The sequence below is a fragment of the Syngnathus typhle genome, linkage group LG8, assembly GCF_033458585.1.
Source record: "Syngnathus typhle isolate RoL2023-S1 ecotype Sweden linkage group LG8, RoL_Styp_1.0, whole genome shotgun sequence".
NCBI classification, from domain to species: Eukaryota; Metazoa; Chordata; class Actinopteri; order Syngnathiformes; family Syngnathidae; genus Syngnathus; species Syngnathus typhle.
In genome coordinates this window covers 15901201-15919748 of record NC_083745.1, presented here as the reverse complement: position 1 = coordinate 15919748, position 18548 = coordinate 15901201, and the positions used below count along the sequence as shown (strand labels likewise).

Genomic DNA, 18548 nt, shown 5'->3' with positions numbered 1-18548 from the left:
TTCTTCTGGCGAATGTTCGATCGCTGGACAACAAAATGGATTACATTCGCTTGCTGCGATCTGCAAACCGGAGAGTGCGGGACTGCTGTGTGCTCGTGTTCACGGAGACTTGGTTGACTGTCAACATTCCGGACTCTGCTGTACATCTGGAGCGGCTAGCGTGCTATCGGGCGGACCGGGCCATTGTACAAGGGGGGAAATCTCGTGGAGGTGGAATTTGCGTCTACGTCCGTGACGAATGGTGCCGGGACTCTGTAGTGGTATGCAAGCACTGCCCGCCACTGGTGGAGTTCGTGATCATTACGTGCCGTCCTTTTTACCTGCCAAGGGAATTTACCGCGATTCTGCTCGTCGCGGTTTACATCCCGCCTTCCAACATCGAAGGCGACGGGATCGCGGCTCTTAGAGAACTGTACCAGGCTGTCAGTGAACAAGAGACAGCACACCCTGACGGTTTCACCATCTTCGCTGGGGATTTTAATCATGCTAACCTGAAGTCTGTTTTCCCGAGGCTTCACCACCATGTTAATTTTCCTACGCGTGGCGACAGCTTCCTGGACCTGGTCTACTCTTCGCATAAAGGAGCTTTCAAAGCCGCCCCCCTCCCCCATCTTGGACTTTCTGACCATATCACAGTTATGCTTTTGCCCGCATACAGACAAATGGTGAGAGCGTCCAGGCCAGTTCGCAAGCAGGTACGGGTGTGGCCTGAGGGTGCCTCTGATGCACTGCGTGACTGCTTTGGCTCTACTGACTGGGACATGTTTAGGAGGGCTGCCACTTGCGACGATCGGACAGACATTGAGGAGTATACTGACTCTGTTTCCTTCTACATCAGGAAGTGCATTGATGATGTGACTCATTCAAAATCCATCGTCACTCGGGCTAACCGGAAGCCATGGCTGACGGGGGCTGTCTTCAGGCTGCTGAGGGCCAGGGACAAAACCTTTAGAGCGGGGGATGAGGCTGGCTTGAGGACTGCGAGGGCTGACCTGTCCCGGGGCATCAAAGATGCAAAGAGGGCGTTCTCGTGCAAAATTACCGCCCACTTCAAGGACAGCAGGGACGCACGGAGCCTTTGGCAGGGCATTTAGACCATCACGGATTACAAGCCCGCGCCGCAGAGCTGTGAGGGCGACGTCCGTCTGCTCAATGACCTCAACCGCTTCTTTGCTCGCTTCGACGCTCAGAACAGCACTTGCCCGCTGAAGGCCACTCCCCCTTCACACGAGCTGTCCCTGTGCCTCTCCGCCGACAGCGTGAGGAGGGCGCTTGCCGCTATCAACATCCGTAAGGCGGCGGGCCCTGACAACATCCCGGGTCGTCCGCTGAAGGACTGCGCTGGTGAGCTGACGGATGTCTTCACAGACATCTTTAACACTTCCCTGCAGCAGGCCATCGTCCCGTCATGTTTCAAAGCTGCCACCATCGTACCTGTGCCGAAGAAACCCGCTCCGTCCTGCTTCAATGACTACCGCCCCGTGGCACTTACGCCCATCATCATGAAGTGCTTTGAGCGGCTTGTCACGGAGCACATCCGATCCGTTCTCCCCCCCCACCATTGACCCCTTCCAGTTTGCGTACCGAGCCAAACGGTCCTCTGAGGATGCCATCTGCTCTGCCCTCCACTCGGCCCTCACCCACCTGGAGAGAAGGGACTCGTATGTGAGATTGCTGTTTGTGGACTTCAGTTCTGCCTTCAACACCATTGTGCCACAACGCCTCATCAGCAAACTTGACACGCTGGGCCTCAGTACCTACCTCTGCAACTGGCTACTGGACTTCCTCTGTCAGAGGCCACAGGTAGTACGTGTTGGCGACAAAATCTCCACCAGCATCACGTTGAGCACGGGGGCCCCCCAAGGCTGTGTGCTCAGTCCGCTGCTCTTCACCCTCCTGACGCATGACTGCACTGCAACCTACAGCGACAACCGTATAGTGAAGTTTGCTGACGACACGACTCTGGTGGGTCTCATCACCAAGGGAGACGAGACTCAATACAGGCTGGAGGTTGACCTTCTGACCACGTGGTGCAGGGACAAGAACCTCCTACTGAACGTCGACAAGACCAAGGAGATTGTTGTGGACTTCCGGAAGGGTCACACCCAACACCTGCCGCTGACCATCGACGGTGCTGTGGTGGAGAGAGTGAGCAGCGCCAAGTTCCTGGGGGTGCACATCAGTGAGGATCTCTCCTGGTCCACCAACACCGCATCACTGACAAAGAAAACCCAGCGCCGCCTGTACTTCCTGCGGAAACTCAGGCGAGCGAGCGCCCCTCCGGCCGTCATGACTATATTTTACCGCGGCACCATTGAGAGCGTCCTCTCCAGCTGTATTGCTGTTTGGGGTGGCGGCTGCACTGACTACAACTTGAAGGCCCTGCAGCGCATAGTGAACACAGCTGGTAAGATTATTGGTGCTTCGCTCCCCTCCTTGAAGGACATTTACACCTCCCATCTCACCCGCAAGGCGACCACAATTGTGAGTGATGTGAGTCACCCCGCTCACTCTTTGTTCGAGCTTCTGCCCTCTGGAAAGAGGTACAGAAGCCTGCGCTCCCGCACCACCAGACTCTCAAACAGCTTCATACTCCAGGCAGTCAGGATCCTGAACTTGCTTCCCCGTTCTGCGTAGCGTCCTGTACTTTTACTGTCTGTATGCACACTGGCTTTTATTCGTTGTGTTATCTATTTATTTATTATTTATTGTTACTCTTATTTATTGTTTGTGCCTTCTTGTTTTTTATATTGCGTTGTTTACTTGTGTGTCTACCGTGTAATATGTCTTGTCACCGTGGGATAGGGAAAACGTAATTTCGATGTCTTTGTGTGTCTCGGCATGTGAAGATGTTGACAATAAAGCAGACTTTGACTTTGACTTTGGTGCAGGGCCCAACTGTCAGTAATTTACTGAGCAGACTTTTGTCTATAAAAATGAACCTTGTAAGGTGAGTAGACGGTGTGACACAAGCCATCCACAACTTTCAGCAAGCTTTTGGTGAGCACGGCACACTAAAAACGAATCCTGTTAACATCCAGCTGAAGGACGACGCGACACCATACGTCGTGAACACCGCCCGCCGCGTGCCCTTCCTGCTCTTGGACAAGGTGAAAGAGGAACTGCACAGGATGGAGAAGGCTGGCGTTATTGAACGGGTGACGCAACCGACTGAATGGTGTGCGCCCATGGTACCTGTTCTAAAGAACCCGTGTGTTTCTTTCTCAAAGTAAGGATATGCGTTGACGTGAAGAGGTTAAATGAGTCTGTAAAAAGACAGCGATACGTCCTGCCCATTGCTGACGAAATTACAGCCAAGTTGAGTGGACCATCTGTGCGAAATTACAGCCAAGTTGAGTGGACCATCTGTGTTCTCTTCCCTGGATGCTGCGCGAGGATTTTGGCAGATTCCACTGCACCCGGACAGCTGTAAATTGACAACATGTCAGACTTGGATCAGGGAGAGGACTCGGATGCAGAGTGCCAACAAAAGGTATTTATTCGAACAGGCTGGAGACAGCACAAAAAAAACAAAAGCGCCTCAAAAAGAGGGAAAACAAGGCTGGAGACAGCAAAAACCAAAAGCGCTTCAAAAAGAGGGAAACCACGGTGGCAAAACACAAAACTGAAACGAGAGGAGAGTTACCAAAACAAAACAGGAAGTGACAATACGACGAACAGGACAAGACAAAAACAACTCACAAAACATGACAGCATGACATAAACCCCCCCCCCCCCCACACACACACACACACACACTATGGCCGGATCCCAGACGGCCCAGGAGCATCAGGGTGAGCCGCTAGAAGTCGGCAAACAGTCCGGGGTCCAAGATAAAACTCTGCGGAACCCATTGCCGCTCCTCTGGCCCATAACTCACCCAGTCCACCAGGAACTGCCAACCCCGACCCCACCTGCGCACCGCCAATAGCTCATTGACAGTGTAAGCCTGCCCACCCCCCACTGTCCGCGGAGGCGGCACGGGGCCTGGCACCATCCCACTGTCCCTGGCTGGTCTGACCTTCCCGACATGAAAGGTGGGATGAACGGCAAGGGACCAGGGCAGGCGAAGACGTACAGCGGCTGGGTTAACAACCTTGGAGCTGGGAAACGGACCCACAAAACGGGGGGCCAGCTTTCTGGAGTCCACCTGGAGGGGAAGGTCTTTTGTGGACAGCCAGACCCGTCGGCCCCGCCGGTAGACGGGCGCCGGTCGTCGCCTCCGGTCGGCCATCCTCTTGACCCTGTCTCCTTGGCGGACCAGCGTGGGTCGTGCCGCCGCCCAGATGCGACAACAGCGACGCACCACGGCGCGCGCCGAGGTAACGGACACCTCCAGCTCACTGTTGGGGAAGACCGGGGGACATCCCGGTATCAGTGGTAGGCAGGGAATTATGGGCGTATTCCACCCACGTGAGGTTTTTGCTCCACGAGGAGGGGTTTTGGGCCACTAGGCACTAGGCCTGTTCCCGGCTGCTGGTTTATGCGCTCCGCCTGACCGTTTGCCTCCAGGTGATAACCCGAAGTGAGGCACACGGTGGCCCCTATGAGCTTGCAAAACTCTTTCCAAAACCTGGATACAAATTGGGGACCCCTATCAGAGACAACATCCCGTGGGAATCCGTGAACTCTGAAAATTTGGTCCATCATGACTTCTGCCGGTCGCTTTGCCGAAGGCAACTTTGCCAGGGCAATGAAGTGAGCCATCTTGGAAAATCTGTCCACCACGGTGAGTATAGTCGTTTTCCCCTTAGACGCCGGAAGCCCTGTGACAAACTCCACTGAGATCTCGGCCCAGGCTCGAGAAGGAATGGGGAGGGGTTGCAGCAGTCCCACACGGGTGCCGGGGGGGTTCTTGTTCCGAGCACAGACGGAGCAGGCTGCAACGTATTCCCTGACGTCTGCCCCCATGGATGGCCACCAGAATCGCTGTTGAACCACATACAGGGTTCTTCGCATGCCTGGATGACAGGTGAGCCGGGAGGTGTGTGCCGAATGGACAACCTGGGAGCGCAGCCTTGTGGGAACAAACAGTCTATTCTCTGGGCATCCCCTAGGGCAGGGGTGGGCAAACTACGGCCCGCGGGCCACATCCGGCCCACGGGACCGTTTAATCCGGCCCGCCAACCCTGAACAAATTGTATTATTAAACTTTTTTTTTTTTGGTCATTTTGCCTGCAATGACTGCGTTTTCCCAGTAGATGGCGAAGCGCTCGCCTGCGCATTTACTACCGGAAGCCGTGTCAGAAAGCTCGGTGCACACTCACAAGTGCGTGTACGTACTCAGTAGTACGGACTTGGCGCACTCTCGCTCTATTCGTATCAGTCCCGAATTTAGAGCGTGGGCTTTGACGACAGCGTTCTTATAATTCGCGCGCTGAGCTTTCAGATGCAGTTTTGCGCTAAAGCCACCCACAAACCTTCCCCTGGAATCCTTCCATTAAAATGAGTGGCCCGAAAAAAAGAAGTGAGTGCCGAATGTTAAAAAAGAGTGGCCAATTTGGCTCGACGTACGCGACGTGACGTTCAGCCACATGAACGTCAACATCAACCCGTCACAGATCAAGGTAAACGGACCAACACCTCGGATCTCGCCTAAGAATTGCCACAACAAATTTTACTCCAGACTATGACGCACTAGCAAAAAAGGGACACCAACAACACTGTTCCCACTGAAAATGAACGGGAGGCTCTCAAGTTTATTGTAAAAAAATGCATTTTGAAAATGATTTGTACACATAGCAGGGATTGAAACTGGCGACTATTCTCATTTTCAAACAATGCAGGATGCTCAAAGACATTGATGCACCACCTATTTGCGACTAATCTTCGCCTGTAAAGTTCTTAAGGCTTACTTTAAGGAAGTGTTTCCCGTTTCCTCACCTCTGTTACCAGGTGTTTGCGAGTTAAAACTCTGCTCTGATTTTCAGATACCCCTCACCGTGTTGCTGTTTTGATGACTTTATTTGGATGTATGCTTTCACCGATTCTTCAAGATGATATATTTGGTCAGAATGTTTGCCATTTGATGTGATCTCATAAGATAAACATCTTTCATTAATCTGACCTGCAGGCACTGAAGTGATGGAGATTGTTATTCATAATAACAGTGTCGTATTTTATGAGAATCACTGATAGCAGTTTTTTAGTGAATTTTTTTTTTTTTAATGCTGTTAATAAATGCATTTGTTTTCAAAAAAATTGTTTGGAATATCCATGCTTTACTACCTACTAAAGGCCAAGATCTTTTATGCAATGACCTTTACAGGTCGCTTATATGACTTCACACAACGCCTACGTCCATCTGCTCCTGGTCCGGCCCTCCGGTCCAAATTTAGAACCCAGTTCGGCCCGCGAGTCAAAAAGTTTGCCCACCCCTGCCCTAGGGGGTGGTTCGTCGCCATTGGCCTGCTTCTCCAGGCATTCTATAGGCCAAGTAACTGCTCCCACCACACAGTGAGGGGGGAGAATGGGTTCGGGCTCCTTGGCCACCGGATTGTAGATGCGTGATAGTGCGTCAGGCTTGGTGTTTTTGGCCCCCCGTCTGTAAGACAAAGTGAAATCGAATCTATCAAAAAAGAGGGACCAACGAGCCTGGCGTGAATTCAGTCTTTTAGCCTTCTTGATGTATTGTAGGTTTTTGTGGTCAGTTCAAACCAAGAAAGGCAGCTGGGCTCCCTCCAGCCAGACTCTCCATTCTTCGAGGGCCAGTTTGACCGCCAACAACTCTCGATCCCCCACATCGTAATTCTGCTCTGCGGATGTCAGCCGTCGGGACAGGAACGCGCACGGATGAAGCTTGTTGTCGGTCTGGGCCCTCTGCGACAAGAGGGCGCCGATTCCCCGATTGGAGGCGTCAACCTCCACCACGAACTGACGAGATGGGTCGGGCAGCATGAGGATCAGGGCGGAGCTGAATCGCCTCTTCAGCTCCTGGTAGGCCGCTTCCCCCTTTGCCATCCAACAGAACGGAACCTTTGGGGAAGTTAGAGCATGCAGTGGAGCCGCTGTGGCGCTGAAGCCTCTGATGAACCGCCTATAAAAGTTAGCAAAGCCGAGGAATTGCTGCACCTTTTTGCGACTATCAGGTGTAGGCCATTAAGTCACCGCGCTTACTTTTGCCGGGTCCATCTGCACTTTGCCAGGGGCTATAATGAAGCCAAGGAAAGATACAGTATTGGCGTGGAACTCGCTCTTTTTGGCTTTGACGTAAAGCTGGTGATCAAGGAGGCGTTGCAATATTGTCTTAACATGAGAGTCATGGGTCTCAAAATCCGCTGAGTACCGTTTTTTTCCGTGTATAGTGCGCAAAATTTAACTAATTTATTGTCCTAAAATCTGGGGTGCGCATTATACATGGGTACAAAAAAAGTTTTAATTTTTTTTTTTTTTTTTTTTTTTTAAGTCCCAATGATCGTCACACACACAGGGAGGCAATGGGTCCCATTTTTATAGTCTTTGGTATGGTCTTAACTAGGCTGGATGTAATTTTTTTTGTTGGCGTTGATTTCTCCGACTGCCCATAAACGCACCACCGCGCTCCGTGCGGGAGAGACGTTGAAGAGGAATAAAAACACCCTTGGAAACCAAAACTTGCCCCTCGTGACTCGGAGCCGCAACAAATGTTTCGGATTTGTGTAGGGTACATTGTGACAGACGGCAAACGAGCAGGTGATCGAGCAAGCCTTATCTGATACGAGAGCATTGCGGTCGCATGGAGCGTGTTTGAAGTGAACAGCAGAGAAGAAAGGAACAAGGCAAAGTGTTGTGAAATAAAATATTACCTGTAATACGGATTTAAGTAGAGAACTGAACTCTCGCTCTTTATATAGCTGACGTGTCTTGCGCATCTGTAATGGCGGCCTCCGTATAATATCCGGTTTGCGTGTGCGCGCAGGTGCGCGTGTGTGCGAGAGCGAGAGAGAGCGAGAGAGCGCGAGAGAGAACGCTCAACCGTAGCGCGCCGCCGACCGCCCAACTGCACCGCGCTGGTCGATTATTGTGACAGAGCCATCGCTGAAATTTAGAAGATATTTTTAAAGTCCTGATGTACTTTCTAAAATTTAAGTGGACCTCAGTGCGCACTGCGCAGGGAGCTTAATTTGGTGCAGCGCGCCGGGCGCTCACTGTCGCATTGCTTAAAGAGCGCCTTTGTGTTTTAGGATGAACAGCAGAGACCAAAGGAACAAGGCAAAGTGTTGTGAAATAAAATATTACCTGTAATACGCATTTTGTTATTTGCTGATTGAAACTGCTAATTAAACTGTGAATTGAAACTAATAGGAAGAAAACAACTCTCGCTCTTTATATAGCTGACGTGTCTTGCGCATCCGTTCTGTGCATTTTATTTCACAACACTTTGCCTTGTTCCTTTCTTCTCTGCTGTTCACTTCAAACACGCTCCATGCGACCGCAATGCTCTCGTATCAGACAAGGCTTGCTCGATCACCTGCTCGTTTGCCGTCTGTCACAATGTACCCTACACAAATCCGAAACATTTGTTGCAGCTCCGAGTCACGACGAGGGGCAAGTTTTGGTTTCCAAGGGTGTTTTTATTCCTCTTCAACGTCTTTCCCATACAGAGCCGCCTCTTTCCCGTGCGCGCACGGAGCGCGGTGGTGCGTTTACGGGCAGTCGGAGAAATCAACGCCAACAAAAAAAATTACATTCAGCCTAGTTAAGACCATACCAAAGACTATAAAAATGGGACCCATTGCCTCCCTGTGTGTGTGACGATCATTGGGACTTAAAAAAAAATAAAAAATAAAATAAAAAAAAAATTCATAAAAATTGGGTGCGTATTATACATGGGTACAAGCTTTTTTCCAGCATCAGCATGCCATTTTTAGGGTGCGTATTATACATGGGGGCGCACTATACACGGAAAAAAACGGTAGATCAGAATGTCGTCCAAATACACATAAACAAAATGATCCAAAAAGTCTCTCACCCGTTTCAGCCTTTAGTCTATATGTAGACGCTCCAATTTCTGCAGCTTCCGGCGCCGTCAAATGACGACAAGCATTCGTGCCGATTGTATCCGGTTATAACCAACCTTTGACCTGTCAAACCCGGAACCGCTGCCATTTTCCCGGTTTATGAGTCACACATGCTAAGTGAGCGAAGCCAGACGATCGCGATTCACGATGGAAGATGCAAAAAGGTGAGCTCCGGGAAATTATGATAGACTCGAGATAGCAGGGTGAACCTTTTAGGGAACAATTATCATATAATGGTTATTGACATATGTGATTGCAGTGATGATTCGCCCTAACGTATTTCCTCTATGTATTGTTTTATGCGAAACATCTATACATAGACTTTCCGCGTCTATGGGTACAAAGTCGGCGATGGAGGTCTTCGATGCAATCAAAGATGAGGACGCAGTTGTGGATAAAATCTTTATTGCTCCACCCGTGGTCAGTTTCGAGTCTGACGAAGACACGGGCGAGGAAGACTGCGGAGGAACGTTCAATAATCTTTTGGGACGGCAGCTTAGCGCTCCCGCCGTGGTGGTTCTCGCCGACGGACGTGTGATCGGAGATGATGATGATGGCGACACTGAGGAAGAAGAGGAGCCCCAACAGGCCTCCTCCTCAAAGAAACGCTCGCAGAAAGATGCGTTGGACTACAATTGGACCAACAGTAAAACGCGCCTGACAAAATTCCCGGACGCCAGGCCTCTCGCCGTCCCCACAATTTTGGTTGGAAAGAGCGCAGTTCAGAAGCTGGAGTTCTTCCTTTCTGATTTATATCCTCACCTTCTTCGAGAGACCATCAAGTATGCGGCAGTGGCTGACTCCAACTTCCAGCTCACCATCGGAGAATTGAAGCGCGTGGTGGGGATCTTGCTGCTGTCGGGTTACCACCAGCTCCCCAGTCGCCGACACTACTGGAACACAGATGAAGATCTCCATTGCGCCCTCGTCGCTGGGGCCATGTCACGCAACAGGTTCGAGGAGATCATCCGCTACATTCACTGTGCCGACAACACGCGCCAGAACAGCAGCGACCGGATGACAAAGCTGCGTCCCATGATGGACATCCTCAACGCTCGGTTCGGGGAGGCGTATCCAATGGACTGCAATCTTGATCTGGACGAGGCAATGATTGAATACTTTGGAAGACATCGATGCAAGCAAGCAATCCGAAACAATCCGGTGCGGTTCGGCTACAAGGCCTGGTGCCTGAACAGTGGGACCAACGGCTTCCTGCTCCACTTCGACATCTACCAGGGGGCGAGTGTAGATGCCTCTGAAGTGGAACGCAAGTTCGGCAAGGGCGGTGGCACGCTCCTTCGACTTCTGGACAACCTCCCCGATGCTGTGCGTGCACTTCCGCTGCGCATCTACATAGACAACTATTTCACCGGCCTCCCGCTAGTTGCAGAGCTGCGCAGGCGGGGCTACGCTTGCACGAGGACGATCCGAGAAAACCGCATCCCGCGCTCTTGCCCGATCACAGATCAGAAGGCTATGAAGAGGAAGCCGCGTGGTGCTGTCTCTGTCGTGTACGACACGGCAAACAAGATTGCGCTCACTCGGTGGAAGGATAACGCCGTGGTCACCATCGCCGCTGAGCATCCTCTGCAGAAGGTGTCACGCTGGTCAAGGCAGGAGAAGAAGAAGGTGGCAGTGGACCAGCCATTTGTTGTCCAGCTGTACAACCGCAGCATGGGCGGCACGGACCGCGCCGACCAGAGCATCGAGCTCTACCGCATCAACATGCGCCGGAAGAAGTGGTGGTGGCCGATATTCACTTGGATGCTGGACGCGGCCGTCTTCAACGCATGGGTGCTGCACCGGCTGGATGAGCACGGCGGGATGTCTCTGCTGGAGTTCCGACGCGAGGTGGCCCGAACTCTGGTTGCAGCACCAGGCGCCACTCGAGCTCGGAGATCGGGCAGACCGCGCGTGTGCGCAGTTGCCGATGACTCCCGCTTCGACACCGTGGAGCACTGGCCGGAAGTGGCGGCGCAAGGCCGAAAGTGCGCACTGCCGACTTGCAAGTCGCGTCCGTCCAGTGCGTGCTCCAAGTGCCGCGTGGCACTGTGCACTGTGAAGTGTTTCCGTGCTTACCACCAGCCGGAATAAAATGTGTGAGAAGCACTGGTCGCGTGATCCGTTTTCTGACCGGAAGTGGCGGCGCAAAGCTGACCATCACTGCTGAGTTACAGTTTATATCTGCGTTTATGGTACCGCAAGTTTGAAAGTTTGTTGTTGAAAGTTTGTTTCAAATAAATACGGCTATGAAAGCCACTTGTGTTCATAGAAACTTTGGCATTTTCTTACGGCTGGTCCCCATACCCTGGGGATGACGGCCGCCGTTGCACATGCACGCCCATTGAAAATTGTGGAAATGGTCCCTTTCATGTTGCAGACAGCTGTTACGTGTAAAACACAACTATCTCTGAACATTCAAATAAATTACATGACGCTACACTTGCAAATCGTCAGAATGCTCAGATTTTTGTGCACGTATCAGCACATAGTCTATATATAGATGCCGCATATTTCATATACGCAACGTCATAACCAAAAAAGCGCGGCATATTCGTACTTAGGGACACCTAAGGACCCAAAAAATATGCACCTTTTTAGAAATATTAATTTGGGCAGAAAATTAAACATGGCCTGGAATACAGCGGGTGCATTGGTGAGGCATTACTAAGTACTCGAAGTGTCCTCTGGGAGTGTTAAATCCCGTTTTCCATTCATCCCCCTCCCTGATGCGCACTAGGTGGTACGCGTTGCGCAAATCTAGCTTGGTGAACACCCGAGCTTGTTGCAGTTGATCAAATACGGTTGACATGAGTGATCTGATTGAGGGGACTGTAGTCTATGCAGGGGCGTAGGGTACCGTCTTTCTTGCCCACAAAAAAAAATCCGGCCCCCACAGGAGACGATGACGATCTAATCAAACCCGCTTTAAGTGACGCGTCAATATAATCGGTCAAAGCCTGCTTTTCGGGTGCCGAAAGGGAATAAAGTCTTGCCTGTAAGTGCTTGTCCATTGAGCGCCTTGGCTTTCACTGTCGTATCTAGCAGTTCAGTCTTTACCCCTAATCCGCGTTCGGCCTGACGGGGTATGCCTCGAGAGGTGAAGACCAGGCCACTGACACGGGGGGAAGGCGGTTGTGTTCCTGCAGTCGGTTGTCCGTGCGGATGGCCAGCGCGATGAGAGCGTCGAGGTCTGTGGGGAGGTCGAGGGGGACGAGCTGGTCCTGTATGGGTCCGGAAAGGCCCCTGAGAAAGACGTCATACAGGGCCGTCGAGTTCCACCCGCATTCCGCGGCCAGAGTGAGGAAGCGGATCGCGTAGTCCCCGACAGTCTCTCGACCCTGGGTCAGCTGGCACAGCTCCCGCGCCTTCTCTCGGTCTGAGGAGATCGGGTCAAACACCGTGCGCAGGGCCTCGATGAAGGCGGGGAGGGAATGACAGGTGGCGGAAACTTGAGGCCCATAATCAAGATGACCATGGCCTTTTTATCAGCGGCTCTATCCCCATTTTCGATTTGAAGCATTTGTTATCGCTCGGATAAATGTATCTGTCTTTGGTAAGACCGAAGGGATTCGTTGATTTACTCGAACGCACTTGCCCTAGCTGAGCTCAAGATAACTACCGTAATTTTACGACGCCAACCCCTTTCATGTCATCCGACGCGCGAGGCGAGTAACTGAATTCGAGGCGAGTCGTCGAAATGACCGCGCCGTAATTGTTAGGGTTTGCAGAATATCTTCATCCTATGATTATGTTGGAATGCAACCTGTAATAATTTAACTAGTTTGTCCTGTCTAGACAAAATTAGTTTACCAAAGTGCTAAGATCCTTTCAACTGATTGACTAGACGCAGAGGAAATAATCAAAGTTGCTTTGTTTACAGAAAGTCGTAAAAGGCCCCCTGCTATGCTTTGATCAGCAGGGGAGCGTCTCCACCCTAACCTGTGTGTTCCCACACCCCCACTTTCAACCCCACTCTGTTTCTCTCAATAAATAAGCACCTGACGAGGCCTGAGTCAGACTTCATTCGACCATCGCTGTAAGCACAGCGACGAGTGAACTCTTCGCCTGCAGGTGTCTAAAATGACTTGCTTGACTCCTGTGTGGTTCTTGCAAAATAAGTTAGAGTGAGCACCACCCTAACAGTAATGATGGCTCCCTTCGGTTGTTTGATGCTGGTATTACGTTACGGATATTTTTTAGATGCCTTTGTTAAGACCTCAAGGATTCGTTAATTTACTAGAGCGCCCTCGCCCTAACTGAGCTCAAGATAACTACTTCGAACCAGATCTGACAATTCCTGATGTTAAGGATTAAAGCTGTCTTCACTTTAAAAAGAATTGAACGGATTTAAAGAATGACTATGATAGGAAAATAAAGACATTTTAAAGTTGTAATTACTGCATATAAAACCATGCTCGACATAGTTAATACGAAATAATCGATACCGAATTAAGGCTCAAGAAGAGATTTAATGAATAAGCAAGAAAAAGAATTACAAGTCGAAAAAACAAACGGCTCGGTGTCGCACTGGGTAGCACGTCCGCCTCGCAGTTAGGAGGGTGCGGGTTCGATTCCACCTCCGGCCCTCCCTGTGTGGAGTTTGTATGTTCTCCCCGGGCCCGTGTGGGTTTTTGCCGGGCACTCCGGTTTCCTCCCACATCCCAAAAACATGCTTGGTAGGCCGATTGAAGACTCCAAATTGTCCGATCGGTTCAGAGTGTCCCCCGCCTACTGCCTGATGACGGCTGGGATAGGCTCCAGCACTCCCGCGACCCCCGTGGGGACTAAGCGGTTCAGAAAATGGACGGATGAAAAACAAAATAGCTAAACTCACCCACACAGAACAAGAGAGAAGACTAAAGGTCTAAAGAATGACTATGATAGGGAAATAAAGACATTTTGAAGTTCTACCGTTTTTTTCCGTGTATAGTGCGCAAAATTTAACGAATTTATTGTCCTAAAATCTGGGGTGCGCATTATACATGGGTACAAAAAAAATTTTTTATTTTTATTTTTTATTTTTTAAGAAAACAAAACCAACAACAGGACTGACCGACAAAGTCGTGGAACAAAAAGACAGGGTGACTGTACCAAAGACAGGAACAGAAAGCAAACAGACATCATGACAGTAACACATGTAATGACTCGACGGTGAGCGAGGGGCAGACAGGACTTAAATACAAAACACGTTACATCGATTGAGGTGACACAGGAAGAGAGGGGCGACGCGAACAAAAACTATGGCAACCTAGACACATAGCAAAACTGGGGACGAGACGTGACAAATGTCCCTCGAAATGAAACTTGAAATCACCAAGTTTTGATTTCCAAGGGTGTTTTTATTCCTCTTGAACGTCTCTCCCATACAGAGCCGCCTTTTTCACGTCCGCACGCCTCTTTCCCGTGCGCGCACGGAGCGCGGTGGTGCGTTTATGGGCAGTCGGAGAAATCAACGCCAACAAAAAAAAATTTTTAGTTAAGACCATACCAAAGACTATAAAAATGGGACCCATTGCCTCCCTGCGTGTGTGACGATCATTGGGACTTAAAAAAATAAAAAAATAAATAAATTTAAAATAATTCATAAAAAAAATTCATAAAAATTGGGTGCGTATTATACATGGGTACAGGCTTTTTTCCAGCATCAGCATGCCATTTTTAGGGTGTGTATTATACATGGGGGCGCACTATACACGGAAAAAAACGGTAATTACTGCATATAAAACCATGCTCGACATAGTTAATACGAAATAATCGATACCAAATTAAGGCTCAAGAAGAGATTAAATGAATAAGCAAGAAAAAGAATTACAAGTCGAAAAAACAAAATAACAAGACTCACCCACACAGAACAAGAGAGGAGACTAAAGGTTTAAAATCCTATTTGGTTGAACAAGTTGAGTGATCGGCTTTCCTTTGTTTCAAAATCCGAATTCTGTTTAAAAAAGAGGAAAGGTCTGGCCATGAGGAGCTTACCCAACGCCGTAACGATGGCGTCTTCCCCTTTCTGCCTTCCTCGAAGCTTAAAATTTCAAAGTCCAATTCAAAGATTAAAATTTGACAAAGTCCAATTCATTTTAGTAGATTTTGGTTCAATTTCAAAAAGAATGAAAAATCCATCTTCGTCTATGCGGCGTTCTTTACGGCCATCGCCATGACTAGGAAGAACCGCTCGCTCTGTGTCAGGACAACATATTTATAGGCTTCTGACATTACCTCATCGGAATTACCTCACCGGCACGTGAGGTGGCCTTTCTGGAAGTTTCTGGAAGCTTCGATAATGTACCTTAGCTGATCCCTGTCCAGGCCAGCCGGAAACCACTGGTTGTCTTGGGAACCTTGCTTAAAGCAGCAACCACTGCGTATGATTGTACTACGCCACCGGATGCAGCTGTTTCCTGTTTTGCTCGTTCTTTCACTATTAGCTCTTGATGTCTCCTCTCAACTTAATACATTCAGGTATGGAAGGAACACCAATGTTAAATACAGGTTGGACAAAACATTGCAACATTAATAACATATATTTTGTCTAGTAAAGATCAATCTTAACACATAATCATACTTAACCATAATAATGGGTTCTTCTCACTTAAACATATATATTGATATTGCTCAAGCTGTTACATCTTAAAATTATGGCATAGCAAACTCATATTCCAAAATTGTGCGTTGCTACGTGTTTGAACTGGTCGTACCCTCCCAGTTGTTAACAATTTAATTTATTAGATTTGTTAGTTTCCATCAGGTCACCCCTATGTCAAGCTTTAACACCATCTCCTGGTGATATTTTGGAACTACTACATGTTTTGGGATAGCCAATGTGCATGGGCCAAATTCGATACCCAATTTTACACCATCTTGTACCACCATGCCACTTGATATCCCCTCCTCGAGTTTTGGGACAGGCAAAAGAACTGCCTTGCCCTCCACCACAGTTGGGAGCCACATTGGCATCTCGTTCTTAGAGTCCAAAAAAATGTCCACAACTTCCCCAGTAGAGGAATCAGGGAGTAGTCCGTCAGGCGGGCTGAAACAGCAAGACATTCCACGCGGTCCTGAATGAACACGCCGCCGTGACGGACGCTGATGTCGTCGTCGCTGCCGTTGCCATCATTGTCGAAGTTGTTGTCGTTGACGTTGACGTTGTCGTTGACGTTGTCGTTGACGTTGTCGTTGACGTTGTCGTTGACGTTGTCGTTGACGTTGTCGTAGATGTTGTCGGCCCCCTCAGCGATGGCTTATAGAAGAAGCCGTCACCGGATCAATGTCCAAAGCAAGGTCCTCCGCGCCGAGGGAGGGTCGCACAGCCACGACAGGAGCAGCATCGGGTCCCTCTACTCGGGTGTAGAAGTCTTTGGACACAGGACGATGAGCCAGGCTAACAGCCACACACCGGCCACACCGCCAGTCGGACGTGACGCATCGTGATCCGTCCAGGTGGCGCCAAGCTATGTGAACCAGAGGCCAGATGGTGCGACAGGATATCAACGAGGACAACCCATGGTCTCGGTGGGCCATGGCACATCTCGAGTTGCGTTGCTGAAGTCATCAGGTCAGAGTAGCCATCCCATCTAAGGCACTCCACTCAGCCTGGTCTCCATGCTTGACATCAGGGGCAAGCCATTTAAGGACGGCGGGGATGTGGGAAAGCCACAGGTCCCCACAACCGTCCTTCCGACCGTCCACGCGAATTTCGACAAATTCAATCTACTAAGAATGCATCTGGGTCCATTCAAAACACGTACGTGTCGGAAACACAACACAATTTTAGAACATAGAACGGCCAATCCCTCCGCATAGCAGAGGGACTGGCCGGCAGGTGTTTATCGCTCACATTTGCTTCCAAAATAAAAACACAAAAATAAAATGGAAGTTGTTATTACAAAACCTTTCAACATCACACTTCTATCAAATACTTTTTGACACTCTTTAACGCCTTCCTAGACAGGCTTTTTGGAGCCCTATTAAGGAGACGTTTACAAATTAAAAAGGAGGAAATTGGGGCCGGGGATGCAAACTTCCTTTTTTGTTTTTTGCTTTCTCCTCTCAATAACTGCTGCATTTGGTCTTGGGTAACGGGACACACTAGGCATTGCTGTACCATTGTGCTTGACCCTCCACCTCCTAGAAGATCCGATTTCTTCGAACAAATGTATCCTCTACTTACATTTGCAAATCAAATATGGTAGATTAGCAAAGTTGGCCGGTGCGTTCAAACTACTAAATTTACACCTCTAAATTCGCACCATTCTACATCATCGTTGCTGGGGAGTTACCCCGTCATCTCAACATAGCTGGGACAGTAACCATACTCACTCATTAGTTCCCTATTTGTCTTGTAAAACATCTGGAGACCGCAGAGGCTCCGTCAAAAAGTCTGTCCATGTGTCTTGTCTCTGAAGCACTGATGTCGTCTTCCTCCTGGTGGCGTGCGTCTTCACTTTAGTCTCCTCCCACTTGACAACGATGCTCACAGATGCCCACACGGTGTTTCGCCCTGACGTGCGTGTGTGTCTTGTCCCATTTCTCAACTCCTACAACTATAAATCTCCTTTCTCTGACGTATCGAGGAACTTTGTTTCTTTACCAGCGGGCCCCCTCCTAGGGCCCATTAAGTCTTCCTTTCACACCCCCGTAGCCATGTTCATCCCAAATGGCCAGAACGTCTTTGAGGGCTTCCTCACCGTAACGGCTGTCGGTTATGACTCTCACGCTTCCTGCGTGTCTGTTCACAACCTCCAACAGTCTTTCCAGCACTGCAGGAGTGACTTTTCCTGCCTGTGCATCGCCGGGCGTTCTTCCTCGACGTCGGTAACTCCTCTTAGGGATGAAGCCCCAATGGACTTTCAGGTCTCTATCCTTTCTTGATCTGTCTCTTTTTGCGGTTTGCAACTCGTTTCCTTTTGACATCTCATCAGTCTTGTGCGTGTGTGTGTGCTGGACACGTGCATATAGCTTCTTTTCGTGGCAATTGGACTGCCTCCACAACTTTATTTTGCTGGCAAATCTTCTTCAGTCACTTTCCAATAATCTCCTGATTGTTTACAAAAAAAATGTTTGAAATTTTGAAGAGAAATAAAAATAAATTCAAATTCAAAAATGTTCAGCTTCCTCTAAGTCAGCTGCCTCAGATTACTCACTCAAGCTGCCGATAGTTCCGTTTTTCGAGACAGCTGTTTCCTGTTTTTCCTCTCTCAAGGATTCTGAACCCTAACCCACTCACTTCGCCAAAAAGAAAAAAAGATTAACAAAGTACCGTTTTTTTCCATGTATAGTGCGCCCCCATGTATAATACGCACCCTAAAAATGGCATGCTGATGCTGGAAAAAAGCCTGTACCCATGTATAATACGCACCAATTTTTATGAATTTTTTTTATGATTTTTTTTTTTTTTTTTTTTTAAGTCCCAATGATCGTCACACACGCAGGGAGGCAATGGGTCCCATTTTTATAGTCTTTGGTATGGTCTTAACTAGGCTGGATGTAATTTTCTTTGTTGCCGTTGATTTCTCCGACTGCCCATAAACGCACCACCGCGCTCCGTGC

General features: G+C 49.3%; 1 protein-coding gene across 1 annotated transcript; it reads left to right on the top strand.

Moving 5' to 3' along the window:
* The first annotated feature begins 9332 nt into the window (after positions 1–9332).
* LOC133158442 (piggyBac transposable element-derived protein 3-like) lies at positions 9333–11093 on the top strand. Its single transcript, XM_061285658.1, has one exon. It carries the CDS (start codon positions 9333–9335, stop codon positions 11091–11093), a length of 1761 nt encoding a protein of 586 aa, XP_061141642.1.
* Positions 11094–18548: the final 7455 nt, after the last annotated feature.

Coding starts and splice junctions, on each gene's coding strand:
- LOC133158442 (XM_061285658.1), top strand. CDS start 9,333: ATGGGTACAAAGTCGGCGATGGAGGTCTTCGATGCAATCAAAGATGAG.